This window comes from Sciurus vulgaris (assembly GCF_902686455.1).
Source record: "Sciurus vulgaris genome assembly, chromosome: 3".
NCBI classification, from domain to species: domain Eukaryota; kingdom Metazoa; phylum Chordata; class Mammalia; order Rodentia; family Sciuridae; genus Sciurus; species Sciurus vulgaris.
In genome coordinates, this window is record NC_136463.1 from 170,148,138 (window position 1) to 170,165,001 (window position 16,864).

At 55.6% G+C, this 16,864-nt stretch overlaps 1 protein-coding gene across 1 annotated transcript in view; it reads left to right on the forward strand.

The window, feature by feature from the left end:
* Positions 1–16,864, forward strand: part of VIL1 (villin 1) — a 24,768-nt gene continuing 7,904 nt past the window's right edge. Inside the window, exons 1-18 of the mRNA XM_079135190.1 lie at positions 1–61; positions 4,128–4,213; positions 4,571–4,645; positions 5,877–6,073; positions 7,347–7,455; positions 7,573–7,683; positions 8,937–9,139; positions 9,241–9,319; positions 9,659–9,757; positions 10,394–10,547; positions 11,155–11,255; positions 11,341–11,478; positions 11,947–12,105; positions 13,009–13,188; positions 13,700–13,845; positions 14,523–14,667; positions 15,123–15,311; positions 16,588–16,656. Of these exons, the coding sequence (XP_078991316.1) occupies positions 4,139–4,213; positions 4,571–4,645; positions 5,877–6,073; positions 7,347–7,455; positions 7,573–7,683; positions 8,937–9,139; positions 9,241–9,319; positions 9,659–9,757; positions 10,394–10,547; positions 11,155–11,255; positions 11,341–11,478; positions 11,947–12,105; positions 13,009–13,188; positions 13,700–13,845; positions 14,523–14,667; positions 15,123–15,311; positions 16,588–16,656 (2,229 nt within the window). The 5' untranslated portion in view covers positions 1–61; positions 4,128–4,138. The remainder of the gene's footprint in view (positions 62–4,127; positions 4,214–4,570; positions 4,646–5,876; positions 6,074–7,346; positions 7,456–7,572; positions 7,684–8,936; positions 9,140–9,240; positions 9,320–9,658; positions 9,758–10,393; positions 10,548–11,154; positions 11,256–11,340; positions 11,479–11,946; positions 12,106–13,008; positions 13,189–13,699; positions 13,846–14,522; positions 14,668–15,122; positions 15,312–16,587; positions 16,657–16,864) is intronic.

The following is a 16,864-nucleotide window of genomic DNA, read 5'->3' on the forward strand; positions in this document are numbered from 1 at the left end:
TGCAGCCAGCTTGCCACAACTCCCTGCGAGCTCCCAGGTGGCAGCCGCCTCCTCCAGACAGGTGAGACAACCCAGTGGGACACGCAGGGACCATAGGTAGTGGGAGAGGGCAGGGTCCTCACGGCTTGCTGGCCGCCTGGGGGCTCCTGCAGCACCTTGGGGGCCAAGAAGGGAGCTCTGAGATTGTGGAAGAGCGAGGAGCTCGGCGTGTGTGTCCGGGGCCTCAAGGAGAGGCTCCTCAGCACCCTCCCTGGGACCACCCAGCCCCCACTGGGTGCCAACCATCCTGGACTGCCCAGGCTGAGGAGGATCCTGGGGCTCAGACTTTCTAGGTTTAAACAGGCTAGTTCTGGACGGACGGGGGCTAGTCGGTTGCCCTGGCTTCCCGCTTTCTCTTCACCCCTCAGCTCCTCTCTGCCGTGACTTCCTCGTCTGAAGGGGTTTCTTTCTGTGTCACCGTTTCCCCTAACACTTCTGGGACCTCTAGGTCCTCGCCTCCAGGGTCCCAGGTGCGTGCAACATCCATCAGGAACTGAATGCTGAATGGGCAGAGAAAGAGGGGCAGGGTGGGGACTGGGGGCCGTGGGGCCTCAGGCCCCAGGCACACCCGGATACTTCTGCCTCCCCAGCTGTTGTGGCCCCTGAGTCCAGCCCAGGGTCATACACTAGCCGCCCTCTTCCCAGAGTCATCTGCTCAGGCATCCTCCTATCACAGAACCTTGGGGTTGGAAGGGCCAAGGGGTCCACTCCCTGTGCCTCACAGCCCTGAGGAGGCAGGAGACTGTCCTTTGTCTGAAGGAAGGGACCTCACTCTGCTGCTTCACATCAACCCTGTTCAGCTCAACTGGGGACCAAGAGTCACAGCAGCACCCCAGGGCTCTGCAAATGAGGAGCTCCTGAGAATGATAGGGCATCAGAGGAGAAAGCAAGATGACGGAGGGAGCAGCACCCTGACTCCCTCCAGGGCCCCAAAAAGGTTCTCCTTCCATCCCAGTCTCTCAGCCTTGTGTTGGTTGAGCACCTACTATGGGCTAGGAGTTGGGGCTACAGTCACGAATGCATCTGGGTTGGGCTCACAGACCACAGACTTACAAACTCTTCATCATTGTGTGTTCCCGGCCTGAGAGAGGCAGTAGCTCAAGACGTTTTGGAGGATTCTGGAAATGTTTTTTGGAAGAAACTAGACCTAAACTGTGTTTGGAACAGCGTGTAAGGGTCTGGCAAGGGAGGGCAAAGAACACGGCAAGAGCAGGAGGGAATGAGAGGCAGCCTGGGGCCAGGCAGCAAGCAGGCTGGTGTTTCTTGAAGGCACAGTGCCCGCAGAGAGAGGCAGGGGTGTGTCAGAGTTTAGACGGACAGAAGAGCAGGAGAGGGGTGGAGTCCAGGATGCTGCACTCCTGGATTCCAGGGTAACAGTGACCTTCCTAGGCTAGGGACACAGAAGAGAGGGGACCAGGAGTGAGGGCAAGTTGGTGGGTTGAAGTTGCGGGAGAAGGTAGCACATAGCATATCCAAACCGGGCCCTGGTCGTGGGTGGCGGGTGGGGGTGAGGGGCCCAGCATCGTCCTTGCACTTTTGGGGAGGCAGGAGGGCTGTGGAGGGGTGTGGGAAGAGGCGTCTGTGCTGACAGACATGGGGAGGGGGCAGACGCAGCTGGAGATGCTCAGGGGGTGGAGCAGGCCCCCTTTCAGATCAGTTCCCCAGCCCGCCCTTGGCCCTAAGGAGCTGTCCACTCCCTGCTCAGGCTGCTGCAGGCCCCAATCCTGATTTCTCAGGGAGGAAAAGTGAACCCCAAATCCCATCTCTGAGGGGAAGAAGTACCCTCTCATGTCCACCATTAATTCCTAGAACCAGAGCAGGCCCCGGGTGGACCTCAGAGGTCACATATGTAGTTGACTCACCTCATCCCCCAGCTCCTGGATGAAGAAGAGGATTCGTGTCTTACAGCCAGGGAAGGCCAAAGAGTCAGTCTTGCCGAAGTGTGGAAGGAGAAAGGTGGCGACTGGAATAAAACAGAAAGCCTTCTCCTCCTTTGGGCCCAAACTGGTCCTGCTGAATCAGGAGGCCTGGGGGCTCTAGGCCTCTTGGTGTTGAGGACTACCTGGGGGAGGAAGCCATGGCCCACAGGGGCATCAGGCAGGGGCCAGGCCCCAGGGTCCTGCAAACATGCAGCAGGCAATCTGCCAGGGATGAGCAGATGGCTTGGACCAGCAAGGCAGGGCTGATCAGACTGGGCAAGGGCCTTGCCCCCCAATTTCAGAGCACCAGGGAGAGTTGCCACTCTCAGGGCTCAGAAGAGGGTGTCTCCACGTGGTAAAAGGCCAAGCCATTAACTTCTTCAAGATGTGACTCAGAGTCAAAGTGCAAGCAGAGATTAGATAGAGAGATCTGAGCTGAACTGAGCTGTCAGTGCACCGATCCTGGGGGCCGTATGACCTTTCATTCATTATTCACCAGTTCAAGGAGCAGACAGGCAGAGTGACTCCTGCCGGGCTGGGGCAGGCGCGTGAAGTATGGTGTGGCCTTCAATCCGGTGGAGAGAGACTGAGAAACTAGGGATGAGAGTAACCAGGGACGAGCGGATCACTGTCCCAGCTCATGTCAGGATCCCTGGAGAGTTTTCAAAAGCACCTAGGCCCTACCTCTCATTGGCAGAAAATAAAGTACCTGTGGTTGGGCACCCCCCTGGTCTAATTAAACCAGAGCCCCAGGGGACGTGGCCCGAACACAGGGGTATCGATACTTTTAAAAAGCTCCCCAGATGATTCTGATCAGCAGCTGGAGCCAAGAACACAGCTAAGATCTAAACAGGAAGTCAACACGCCAAGAGAAAGCTTGGGGTCGCGCGACTTCTTCCTGCCCAGTGGGTAAAGGCTGGTTCAGCGTGGAGGGTTCACTCTGTCATTCATTCACTCCTTCATCTCTCCCTTTCTCCCCCTTCCCTCCTTTCATCCATCCATTCATCCTGCAAAGAACTGGCACCTTGCTAGATGCTGGAGATTTAGTGCTGAAGAAGCAGAAATGGTGGTTGGCCTTGTGGGGTCCACGTCTTGTGGGCCACCATAACAGTGCTGAAGGGTGCTCATGAGGGTAACTGGGGAGGAACAGGAAATTGTTGTATCTATTTTTCTATTGTGGTAGGACACCATTTATTCCCCTGATGGGGATTGAACTCAAGACCTTGCACACACTAGGCAACTTCTCTGCCACTGAACTACGTCCCCAGCCCTTTCTCTTAATTTTGAGACAGGTTTGCCCACACTGGCCTTGAACTTGTGATCCTCCTGCTTCCATCTTTTGTCTATCATGAATATAGCTGCTATAAACTTTGAGTGTGAGTTTCCACTGGAACACTTGTTCTGGATTCTGTTGGGTACATACCCTTTTAAGCCTTTATATTTTATTTTTATTTATTTATATTTTTTGCAGTCCTTGCATGCTAGGAAAGCACTCTACCACTGAGCCACATCCCCACATACTTTTTTTTTTTCCTTTATTTGAGACAGGCTCTCACTAAGTTGCCTGGACTGGCTTCAAATTTTTGCTTCTTCAGCCTCAGTCTCCACAGTAGCTAAGATTACAGGCTTGTACCATCAGACCTGGCTGAGCCTTTATTCTTTTCTTTTCCATTTTTTAGAAACTTTTTTTTTTTTTTTTTAACAAACACAGCTTTGATAAAACATTTCCAAAGAGAGAAATTGTCTAGGGGCTAGGGTTGTGGGGTAGAGCACTTGCCTAGCATGTGTGAGGCAATGGGTTCGGTTCTCAGCACCATATATCAATCAATAAATAAAATAAAGGCCTATTGACAACTAAAAAAAAAAAACCATATATATTAAAAAAAGAAAAGAAATTGTCTAGATAAAGAAGGGCCTTGGGTGCCAGGCTGGGGGGTGGGGCTGTTTAGCAGGTGACGGAGGCAGGGCAGGCGTTTGAGTGAGTCAAGATCAGAGCCGGGCAGGAAAGCGGCAGGCTGGGCCCAAGTGGGGAGCCAGTTCCCTTTCTCCCCCAGGCCCTGAGCCTGCAGCTCCAGGCACTGCTGGTGCCCTGCTGGGCGGGCTGGGAGGCAGGCCCTGATACCCCGGCACTCCCTCCCTCAGCCCTGACTCCCGCCACCCTCTCCCCAGGCTCCCCGACCATGACCAACCTGAGTGCCCAAGTCAAAGGCTCCCTCAACATCACCACTCCAGGGGTGCAGATATGGAGGATCGAGGTGAGCTCCCGCAGGCCTGGGCTTGCCTCGGCTCCGCTGGTCACACCCCATGGGGCTGTCTGGAGCACCTGCTGCCACCTGCTGCCAGCTCCACCTGCCCTTCAGGCCTCATCCTCACCCCCTGCTCCTCATCAGCTGCTCCCTTCTCCTTCCTTTTCTCCATTTCCTCCTCACCTGCCTGTCAGCCTTCTTCTCCACTTCCGGTCCTCACTGTCTCTTGCCTCCCTTCTCCCCTCTCCTTTTCCCCTCCTTTTGTTCCAGGGCCCTAGTCTTTTCTGCCGTTGCTCCCTCCTCCTCCTCCCTGGCCTCAGGGTTCATGGTGGCCAGGCTGCCTCTCTGACCACGTTCTCTCTGTAGGCCATGCAGATGGTGCCCGTGCCTTCCAGCACCTATGGGAGCTTCTTTGATGGTGACTGCTACGTGGTCCTGGCTGTGAGTGGTTTGGGTGGGGTGGGAGGTGCACTGAGCAGAGAGCAAAGCCCACCATGTGTTAGGGAGGAGCCTGGGGCAGTGGGCAGGGCGGGCCGGCTTTAACCCAGGTGGTGTTTCTAGGAATCCCCAGGTACCCAGCCCGTGGTAGCTCCGCAGGGACAGAGACACAGGTAGAAGGCTCTTCCTGCCTGTGAGCTGCCAAACTCCCAGCTGAGGCCACTTCTTGAATTCAGTCTTGAGGACCTTCTGGGGGGTGTAGGGTCCCCACTGTGCGAGTCCACGTTTCCAGCACCATAGTCCTCAGCTCATGGCCTTCTGGATTTTCACCACACCCTGGTACCATCTGAACTGCTAAGGCATTTATATTCTTTCTGTTGACTCATTTTTAAATTTTAAATACATTTGTTTAAAAATTTAACTCAATCATTGATGTAAATGGTAAGCAGTGTCATGTGTCACAATAGAAAGTACCTATAAAGTATTCACATAATAATGTCATATGTAGTCATCCTCCTCCTCTACAGAGTATTCTTAGATTCAACCAAGCACATGAAGAATATTTGGAAAAATAATTGCATCTCTACTGAATATGTACAAACCTTTTTCTTGTCATTATTTCCTAAACCACACAGCATAGCAACTATTGATAGAGCAGTCACACTGCGTTAGGACTTTTGTTTGTTTGAGGCACTGGGAATGGAACCCTGGACCCCAGATCTGCCAGGCAAGGGCTCTACCACCAAGCCACAGCTCCGGCCCGCATCGGGGATTCTAAGCAATCTAGAGATGAGTTGAGTTATGGGGGTGGGATGTGTTTGGATTATGTACAGATACTATGCCGTTTGGTATCCACAGGAGTCCTAGATCCCCTATGGACAGTGAGGGACACCTGTAATATGTTTGTTTGTGCACCAGATCACCTCAAGGACTTCTGATGGTCCGTCTACATCACTTTGGGACTGCTGTGTCACTTTGGGACGCTGCTGTAGTCCACACGAACTATTTCTAAGATGAGGGAGCTAGGCCCAGAGAAGGGAAGCTGCCTGCCCCATCTCAGAGTCTGTGGCGGAGCTGGGCCGCGACTCAGGGTCCCTGATCACCAGCCAGTTCACCTCCCCTGTGCCAAACTCACCTGTGGTCCAGGCCCCAAGTGTGGGAGACCATGAAGAGCTGGAGGTGGGACTTGGGGGAGCCCAGGGCCTCGGATACACTGAACACCCCATTTCCCCAGATCCACAAGACAGGCAGTAGCCTGTCCTACGACATCCACTACTGGATTGGCAAGGACTCCTCCCAGGATGAGCAGGGGGCAGCTGCCATCTACACGACACAGATGGACGACTTCCTGAAGGGGCGAGCTGTCCAGCATCGCGAGGTCCAGGGCAACGAGAGCGAGGCCTTCCGCGGCTACTTCAAGCAGGGCCTTGTGTAGGGAGGGGAGCGCTGTGTGAGGGAGCGGGACGAGCACAGGCTCAGAGGTGGGGATGGGAGATGGAAGCTGAGCTGAAGAGGAAGCAGTACCGAGACTTGTGGTGACAAGGGGACCCTGGGAGGTGGCAGGTGACCAGGGTCTGGAAGGGAGCCTGAGACTTGTGGGGCAGGAGCCAAGGGACAGCTCACATGAGCTTCTTTTGTTTTGAGTGGGGTGTATCAGGGATTGAACTCAGAAGCCCTCGACCACTGAGCCACATCCCCAGCCCTATTCTGTATTTTTTTAGAGACAGGATCTCCCTGAGTTGTTTAGTGCCTCACCATGACTGAGGCTGGCTTTGAACCTGCTATCCTCCTGCCTCAGCCTCTGGGATTACAGCCCTCCTGGCTTCACATGAGCTTTGCTGATTTTCTTTTCCACCTTTCCACTCCCCCACCCTTATTTCTGCTGCTCCTCCTGGGCTGCTTCCCTGAGTGTGCCTTGGGCTGCTCCTGGGCTGCTTCCCTCTGAGTGTGCCTTGGGCTGCCCCTGGGCTGCTTCCCTCTGAGTGTGCCTCGGGCTGCCCCTGGGGGCTGTTCTGAAATCCCTGTCTCCACCAAAGCTCCGTCCCCGGCTCCCGTCTGGTGTCCTGGAGAGCTCAGAACCTTGGAAGCCCACAGTGCATCACATCAAGTCCCCTTCTGCTCCTGGCTAATGGGCAGATGGCTGCTCCCCTTCCCTAAGCAAGCCTTTCACCTCAGGTCTGAAGTTCTGGCCACACGCTCTGGAGCCCAGCTGCTATGGAAGAGGCTGGAGGGCTCCTGAGCCACCGTCCCCTCTCCTTTTGTCTTGCTGTCCTCTCTGCTCTACAGCAGCAATCCTCTCCTTTGGGCATTTGACCAGTACTTCTCCTTCCCCTTCAATCCCTGTCCTCAGCGTCCTGGCTTTATTAGTCATTTCTCCTACCATTCCCATGACTACAACCCTGGCTTGCACCCCTCTGCAGGGCAGGGGCGAGGGTAGGGTGAGTGGGCACCTGGGGCGCAGACTTTAAGGAGCTCTCACTTCAGAGTCATGTGCAAAAGCACCTCAAAGAGCCGACCTTGCACTTCAGGACGCTGATATCAAGGGCTTCCTTACAGTTTGCACCCCAAGTGCCTCAACCACTCCACTTAGTTCCCGCAGTGTCCCTAGATGGCCCTGGTGGCAGCCAGTAGCCCAGAACCTGGGAGGACAGAGCTTGGCTCACCTCCCAGCCCCACCCCTTCAGGTTGGCTCTCCTTTTCTCAGGATTCGGAAAGGGGGTGTGGCTTCTGGCATGAAGCACGTGGAGACCAACTCCTACGATGTCCAGCGGCTGCTGCATGTCAAGGGCAAGAGGAACGTGGTGGCCGGAGAGGTAGGCAGGCCCTGCTGGGGCACTGGCCAGGGACTGAGGAGCACTGCTGGGCAGGGAGGGGTGGCCAAGGAATGATGCTGACGGATGGGCTCTGAGTGGCGTCTGTGGCTCCCCCAGGTGGAGATGTCTTGGAGGAGTTTCAACCGAGGGGATGTTTTCCTCCTGGACCTTGGTAAGCTTATCATCCAGTGGAACGGGCCAGAGAGTAACCGCATGGAGAGACTCAGGGTAAGCCTGCCTGTCCCCACCTGCTCCTGCAGACCCAGCACAGGCTCTGTCCCCATGCAAACCTGTAGACCTCTGCCACATCCTGGCTGACCCAATGTCCCCAGACCTCTCTCCACTACTGGGGACTGGAAGGTGGTGAAGGTGAACCTGGGTCTCCACGTGCACGGGGGGAGGCATGTTGGAGTTGGCCTTTGTGTACTCGTGGTGAACGCCCTAAGGTGGGATGAGTTCCCACAGTCTGGCATACCTTCTGCCAAGTCTTACAGATTCAGGGGTGAATGAAATGGCCAGAGCTGCACCCCACTCTGGCCTCCAGCAGCAGGCTGTCCAGTGGCAGAGACAGACAGGAAGGGAATAACCAAGTGCTTCCTGGCAGAGCACAGTGCTGGGTACAGGGAGGCTTCTGGGACACAGTGGGGTGAGAAGGCCCTAGAGCAGGAGGGAAGGGGCTTGTGGAGCCCACCAGTGAAGCAGGGGCTCGGAGAACAGGTGGCAGGTCCCACAGGAAGGCTATGGGGCGGGAAGGCTGTTCAGGGCAGCCGGCTGATGAAGGTCATCTGACTTCTGAGTAGAGATGGGGCCAGCAAGAGGCCAAGGCCAGCAGGAAGATCCTGTGGCCCTCAGGGTGTGACAGAGGCAAGTGGAATCTGCTGGATGAGGGGTTGGAGGGAGGGAGGAGTGAGCCCACTGTAAGCACTGTGCAGGGAGAACTGTGGGATGGGCGGAGTCCTGTGTCCTGAGATGGGAAGATCTCAGGGGAGAAGACAGGGGTCAGTGTCGGGCATCTTACAGTGGGACTATCTTCTGGGAAGTTGGATAAATGAGATAAGAGCAGAGATCCAGGCTGGAGAAAGAAGCAAGGGCAGCAGACCCTGGGACAGGAGAGATGGCTGGGGAGGGGGGGGGGGTGCCACGTGTGCGGCCGTGTGTTCCTTGTGAATCTGCAAGCATGCTTTGGTGCAAAGAGACCATCCAGTACTCTGCTGTTCAGGGCTCAGCTCTTGAGCAAAAGTAAAATCGCAACTTTCAAACAATGTCCAAACCAAAGGCCCACCAAGTCCACCCTGAGCATTCCATTGCTGACCAGGAAACTGGCTTTTCCACCGCTTCTCACCTGGCTTCCTCCACGTGCCTTAAAAGCCTGGCCCCAGCCCCAGCGGCTGCTGTAGGACTGGGGCTTTCCTGTGGCTTTCAGTGGTGGACGCTGCCTTGTCTCCTGAGAGCCTTCATGGGTCCCTGGGGCCTCCCTGCAGGGCATGACGCTGGCCAAGGAGATCCGAGACCAGGAGCGGGGCGGGCGCAGCTACGTGGGCGTGGTGGACGGGGAGAACGAGGCGGCCACCCCGCAGCTGATGGAGGTGATGAACTATGTGCTGGGCCAGCGCCGGGAGCTCAAGGCCGCTGTGCCCGACTCGGTGGTGGAGCCGGCACTCAAGGCGGCCCTCAAGCTGTACCAGTGAGTACCCGCCTGGGACCTTCCTGGGTGCTGGGGACTGCCGGAGGGCAGAGCCCTGGCTGAGGGATCTGGCCCTGTCTGTGTTCTGCTTCATTCCGCAGTGTGTCTGACTCAGAGGGAAAACTGGTGGTTAGGGAAGTCGCCACTCGGCCACTCACACAGGACCTGCTAAATCATGAGGTGAGAGAGCCTGGCACGCTCTCCCCAAGCAGGACAAGCTCCTGGCTCCAGGCAGGCGCCGGAGAAAGCCAGCCCAGCCCAGCCCAGCCTCGGGCACCAGCACTGAGGCTCTCCTTGGATCTTTTTTTTATTTTTTTGGTACTGGGGATTGAATCCAGGTGCACTTTACCACTGACCTACATCCCCAACCCTTTTTATTTATTTATTTTTGTGTTTTGAGACTGTCTTGCTAAGTTGCTGAGGCTGACCCTGAACTTGAGATCCTCTTGCCTTAGTGGCTGGGATTGCTGGAGGGCACCACCAGGCCTGGCTCACTGGTCTTTTCTCTCCCCACTGTAGGACTGTTACATCCTGGACCAGGGAGGCCTGAAGATCTACGTGTGGAAGGGGAAGGGGGCCAATGCAGAGGAGAAGAAGGGCGCCATGAATCAGGCCCTGGTAGGGATGGTGTCAGGGTGACAGGGTAGAAGCAGCAGCAGGGAGGGCAAGTGGGCTCAGACCAGGGGACCAGCCATCCTAGCTGTGGCAGCTGAGGAGCATTCTGTAGGCATCTCGGGGCTTCTCTGCAGGCCAGGGAGCCAGCCACCAGGCACCCCTGCCGCCTCCCCAGGAACTGTCCACACTGGAGCGTGGTTTAGAGAAGGGAGGGGAATTGGTGTCTGACCTTCCTACAAAGGGGGATTGGGTCAGTGTGGGACCAGGGCCAAGTCAGAGTTTGGGGTGAATGAGGGTGGGTTTGCAGTAGGGGACTGGGCATTAAGGTTACATTTAAGGTGGGGTTGAGCGAGCAGTCAGATGTGGCCTTGGGGTTAGCATCCGAATTATGTTTGGGGTCAGTATTAGACTCAGAGTGAGGCTTAGGCCAGTGTTAGGTTTGAGTGGTGTCAAGTTTGACCTTGAAGTTGAGGTTGGAGTAGGGTTAGGTTTGGGGTCAGCTCGGGGCTTGGGGTTTTGTTCAGGTTTGGGACCTGGGGCAGGTTTGATGGCGGAGCTTGTTGGGGTGCGAGCCAGGCTCTGGCTTGCCTTGGGATGGGGGCTGGGAGGCGTGTAGTGTCTAGCCCCTTGTCCCCTCAGAACTTCATCAAAGCCAAGCAATACCCACCGAGCACTCAGGTGGAGGTGCAGAACGACGGGGCTGAGTCGGCCGTCTTCCAGCAGCTCTTCCAGAAGTGGACGCTGCCCAACCGGACCTCAGGCCTGGGCAAAACCCACACCGTGGGCTCTGTGGGTGAGCACTAGCAGGACCAGGAGCTGGGCCAGGGAGCAACTTGGCCTGTCCCCTTTCCTCCTGTTCCCTCTTCCCTGCACGCTTTTGTCCTGACTCTGGACTCCCTGCACTGGGATGCATGAAGAGGTGTTACCATCAGGAAGTTAAAAATGACCTGCCTTCCATTTGGAATGGGGTTGGGCCTCCTTGGGATCCAAACAGTATCTCACCAGACAGTGTTTGCCTAGTCCTGGGGGAGACAAAACCTCTGTCACCATGGAGTTCTCCAGGGGGATGGGAGAGAAGGTCAATACTTCAACTCTAGTACTACAAGGGCCAGCAAAGGGTGGATCACTGAAGATGAAACCTTGCTCTTGTTCCTTTCTTGTCCCTGGTTGGCTTCCCTGGGAGGCACTGATGAAGCAGGTGTGTTGGGGCATGGAGATGTGATTCTGTATTTCCTGCTATTTTCTACCTGTGTGTCCTTGGGTAAGCTACTGAATGTCACTAGCCTCAGTCTCTTCATCTATAAAATGGGTCTAAAAACTGTAGTCACCACTCAGGACTCTTGTGAGGACCTGGGGGATCTTGGCTGGTGACAGTTGGTGTTCTGGTTCCCCCGCTCCAGCCAAAGTGGAGCAGGTGAAGTTCGATGCCACGTCCATGCATGTGCAGCCTCAGGTGGCCGCCCAGCAGAAGATGGTGGACGACGGGAGTGGGGAGGTGCAGGTGTGTTGGGGTGGAGACCCGTGCTGGGTGGCAGAGGGGAGGTGGAACTTGGTCTGGACCTTAAGCTGCCCGGTACTGGCCCCAGGTGTGGCGCATTGAAAACCTAGAGCTGGTGCCTGTGGATTCCAAGTGGTTAGGCCACTTCTATGGTGGCGACTGCTACCTCCTGCTCTACACCTACCTCATCGGCGAGAAGGAGCACTACCTGCTCTACATCTGGCAGGTAGACCCCACCCCAACCCATCCAGAGCACAGCCAGCTCGGCCCCCTCCCCACTGCCCTGCTGTCAGTCTCGGGGTGCTCACTCCCTCTGGAGGCAGCCCCTCCCTCTGGGGGCAGCAGTGGCTGTGAGACCCCTGGGGTGCCCCCATTCACAACCCTTTTCTTTTTGGTTCTCCTAATCTCCCTCCCTGGGGTTTGCGTCCAGATGCGAGGGAGGAGGGAAATGCCTGGTGTCGGGGTGAGTGGGGTGGTCTTTCCCTGAGGAAAGAGTCATCAGGAGAGCAGGGTTGGGCTGGGCTGGGATCGCATTGGGTTTGGGGCTGGAGTGAGTCTGAATCTGGGTCGGGTTGATTCTCGACTGTGTCCTGGCTGAGGTCTTGGGGAGACAGTGGGTGGGGCCCGGTCAGCGCTGGGGATGGGGGTTTCTGAGGCTGACCCCACACCACCCGGCCTCCCTACTCATCCCCAGGGCAGCCAGGCCAGCCAGGATGAAATTGCAGCCTCAGCCTATCAAGCTGTCATCCTGGACCAGAAGTATAATGACGAGCCCGTCCAGATCCGGGTCCCGATGGGCAAGGAGCCTCCTCACCTCATGTCTATCTTCAAGGGACGCATGGTGGTCTACCAGGTGTGGCTGCTGGACTGAGGCGGGTGGGCATCCAGGAGATGGGAAAGTGGACGTGAAGTGTGGGCAAAGCCCATTCCTTATGAGGAAAGGTGCAGGACCATTTGGGGTTCTGTCACCTACATGGAACTGCTAATAGAAACAACCGCTTGGTGACTCTAGAAATATCTGTACCAAGCCCTTGCCCTGTGCAGTCTGCCCTCCACACCCAGCTCCTTGAATCGCCCACCTGAAAGACGTTTTATGACTGGATTTGCTTAAACGAGGCACCTGTCCAAACAGCATTGGTGTCTTCCATCATAGCAAACTAGACATTTCACGCAGCTTTAGCAGGAATCTGTTTATTGAGCATCTTCTAAGTACACAGTTCTTTGCAATTCACCAAGGGAGGAGAGGAGTGGCAGGCTAATATGGTTTACCATCTATTTGGAAGAGGACAGTGACGTGGTTGTGTCTGAGCAGTGAACTCCCAGTCGAAGCCCCTTATTGTTAAATGGGTGAAATAAAGTTTAAGTTCCAAGTGGATCTGGAAATGCGGTCATGCGGGACTAGCTATGGAGTTCATGGTGGGAAGAGGATTTTGAGGAAGTCTTGATGTTTGGGGCAGAATGGAAGAGCTTAGTAATGCAGGGGACATTGCAAGGTACAAGGCCCAGGGGAAGGGCTCCTCAGGGAACTGTAAGAAGCTGGCCCAGTTCCACCCCAGCATTTGGAGAGACCCAGTGGGCCTGCAGAAGTCAGTGACTTCAGCTGAGTGATAGTCTATGAAAAATGCAGAGCTGCTGAAAAATTTTGAGCAAAGTCACTTTGGAAGCATCCATCTTCAGAGGATGCCCCTGGATTCCCCCATCATCTTCCTCTCTGAGTTGCTCCTGTCCCTCTCCCTCGCTTTTCCCACCCTTACAGGGAGGCACCTCCCGGGCCAACAACATGGAGCCTGTACCCTCCACAAGGTTGTTCCAGGTTCGGGGAACCAGTGCCAACAACACCAAGGCCTTTGAGGTCCCAGCCCGGGCCACCTCCCTCAACTCCAATGACGTATTCATCCTCAAGACCCCATCCTGTTGCTACCTGTGGTGTGGAAAGGTATGCATGGGGCCTAGTGGCCTCCCATCCCCAGGTGGGCCCTTGGAGTCCCTCAGTCTCAAAGCAGAGACCCCAGGTCAAGGTAGGACCCCCAGGTCAAGGTAGATCCCACTTGCTGGGTCTCCAGCTGCCTGGGTAGTCCTGCCTCCACTCGCAGCCTGCAGCCACGTCCTACAGCTCCCGGATTCTCTGCCTCTGCACTGGTCAGTCCTTCTTGTTCTGCTTGTCTCTGGTGTCCCATCTGTTCCAGCATTGGTCTGGCCTACACCTCGGAGTCTTTCACTACTCTGTGCTTCTCCCTTTGTCTCTGTAGTGAGGACTCACAGCCTCTTGGAGTCCCTCTTCTACTCTCTGCCCCTCTGCTGTTCTTTGGAGTGTCCAGGATGGGGGAGAGATGGAAGACTGTACCTGCCTGGGCTGCGTACACAGGGTCCTGACCCAGAGCTCTGGGCAGGGAACGTGGAAGGTGGTGAGGTTTCCCACAGCACGACCTGTCCCCTCTCTTTCCCAGGGCTGTAGTGGGGACGAACGGGAGATGGCCAAGATGGTTGCTGACACCATTTCCCGGACAGAGAAGCAAGTGGTGGTGGAAGGGCAGGAACCAGCTAACTTCTGGATGGCCTTGGGTGGGAAGGCCCCCTATGCCAATACCAAGAGGTAACTGCTGGGTCCTCTGCTCCCAGCGTCTCCACCCCATCCAGAGACGGCACCGAGTGGACCAAGGACTCTGTGTGCCAGGCTCCCAGGGCTACAGGATGAGGAAGGGGGCAGCCATGGGCTTGAGCCTCTGGGGCATAGAGCTGTGCCCATGTGCTCACCATGGGATGTCCAGAGCCTGAATAGAGTGTTCCCCTGGCAACAGGAGCTCATAGTCATCAAAGGCAGCTCAAAGACAGGGCAAAGCTAAACGTTTGCTCCTCACAAAGAGTCAGAGCCCAGCTCCTGCCCTTAGGTGCTGACATAGACCCAGGCAGCTGAGGAATACCAGCCATAAGCCTCTTTCAAATGGCCTTTCTAAAAAATATCCATGACTCACTACCACCCAGTTCAAAAGCAAAAGAGCATGTACTGCCCAAGCAGCAGGAGAGATGAGGAAGATAACAGGAAGAACTTCCTACCAGGGCTATGGAACAGCCATTGGAGTGCTTGTCTGGGAAAGCATAGGAATTTCTCTCTTGGAGCACTCAGGATGAGAGGGGACTTTTGTCAATCATAAGATAGGACATTTGATGAGGAGATGGCCTTCCATGTCAGAGTCCCTCAGAGCTCTGTGTCCTCAGTTTCCTTCCCCTACACCTTCCTCCTGCCGATGCCATCTTCCCTCCCTCCTGCAGACTTCAGGAGGAAACTCTGGCCATGGCCCCCAGGCTCTTTGAATGCTCCAACCAGACTGGGCGCTTCCTGGCCACGGAGATCCCTGACTTCAATCAGGATGACTTGGAAGAGGATGACGTGTTCCTGCTGGATGTCTGGGACCAGGTAGGACCAAGGGCCTGGGGGCTGTCCTCCCATCCTCCTCAATCCCCAGGGCCAAGAAGCCCCCGTGACTTCAGGGGTAGGGAGGCATCGCTGTTTGGGGGCCCCTGTTCTTTCTCCCTGAAAATGGTATTTTGAGCGCCAGGATCTGAAGAGAGGAAGGGGAACGGATGTGCCCCAAGGGGTTGCTGGCAGGATGGAGCCTTCTCTTCTCTGGCCTGTGTTTCTTGGGAGAGCAGGTGCGCTTGGAGACTCCGCCTCAGGAGGCTGGAGTCGCACATGCAGAACATCCACGTAGGGCCTGTGCAAAATGAAAGCCAGCTGGGGCCACCCAAGGTCACTTCACTGGGTAGTGCAGGGTCAGGGCTCTGCTGTTGGACATCTCAATGACCCCAGGCAGAGCCCCATTAGCTGGGGAGGACAGGAAGGACTGACTGAGCTGCCGGGACGCTCCGCAGGTCTTCTTCTGGATTGGGAAGCATGCCAATGAGGAGGAGAAGAAGGCTGCGGCTGTCACTGTGCAAGAATACCTGAAGACCCACCCCAGTGGTCGTGACCCCGAGACCCCCATCATTGTGGTGAAGCAGGGACACGAGCCCCCCACCTTCACAGGCTGGTTCCTGGCTTGGGATCCCTTCAAGTGGAGTGTGAGTGCCCCGCCCCCATTCTTGCAGCTGAGCACAGTCCTCTCTAGGAGGTTCTTCACAGCACGCCCCACGGGCGCAGACTCCACAGGCCTTTCTCTTCCTTCGGGGTGTGTGACAGGGCTCAGAAGAAAAAGCCAGGCTTCAATAAGGCCATAAAGCCCCCCTGGTGAGGGAGAGGGAAGGAAGTCTGTCAAAAGCCAAGGCTAGGACTCAGGAGGCTGTGGCAGGAGGACTGCAAGTTCAAGGCCAGCCTCAGCAACTCAGGAAGACACTGTCTCAAAAGAAAAAATGAAAAGGGCTGGGGATGTAGCTCAGTGGTAGAGCATCCCTGGGTTTAATCCCTAGTTCCACAGGTAGGTGGGGGAGGAAACCAGTGAAGATTTTTTGCTGGAAGGAGGAAGGCCCAGGTAGAGAGGCCTAGCCTGATGACTCTTGTGGGATAACAACACAACAGGTGAATTTTGGGACGCGTAATTTCCTCAGATCTGGAGTGTGTGTGTGTGTGTATGTGTGTGTGTGTGTGTTTACACATATTTTTTAAATCTATAGCCGATGGGCTATTTATCTTGAGAGCTCAAGGCAGCAAGTCCCAGTGCCAGGCCTTCTGGGACTCACCTTAGTGCCACGTCAATGGCCCCTACAGCCCTTCCCTCATCCCCAGTCTGGGCAGGCTTGTCTCCCAGCCTCACTCATTCACTCATCCATTCAGCATGACTCTGGGGAGCTCCTGATGTGCCAGGCCAAGAGCTCCCCAGGGCCTGCACGGTGTGGGTGGTTCTTGGCTGCCTGAGGGTGGTTATGTTCCTCTCCATCCCTGCATCAGGCTGAGCAGGGACAGAGTAACAGCCTGGACAGCCTCCTTCTGATCTGTCGGCACCTCAGTCCCGTCCTCACCATTTTTTGGGGGGATGGTATTAGAACTTGAACCTGGGGCTTAACCACTTTGCCACATCCCCAGCACCGTTTTTTTTTTTTTTTTTTCTTTCAATTTTGAGGTAGGGTCTCCCTGAGTTGCTTAGGGCCTTGCTTTTACTGAGGCTAACTTTGAACCCGTGATTCTCCTGCCTCAGCCTCCTGAGCCACTGGGATTACAGGCGTGCGGGACCCATCCTCACCATTTAACCTCTTTTTCGGGGACCTCCTCCAGCCTCAGTCTGAGCTTCCTCTTTCCCTTCTCACCACCAGGCCCCAGAACACTTTCAACTTTGGAAGGAAAATGGCCTTTTGTCTCTTCTGCTGAGATCTGGGTCTGAACGGTTGTTTATTTTATATGCAGAATACCAAATCCTATGAAGACATGAAGGCGGAGCTGGGGAGCTCTGGAGACTGGAGCCAGATTGCTGCGGTGAGTATGGAGAAGGCGGCTGGCCCTGAGTGGCTAGCTGGCAGCTGGAGCCGTGGTGCTGAGAACTTGCCAGACAGGAACGTCAATACCCCAGTCTCCCCTTCCCCTTTCCTCTCCTTCCTGTGGAAGTTCTTGCTGTTTAACTCCAGTGCCTCTCGTGTTTTGTTTCTCCCTTTCCTAGTGAAACGGTTTTCAATTTTTATCATGC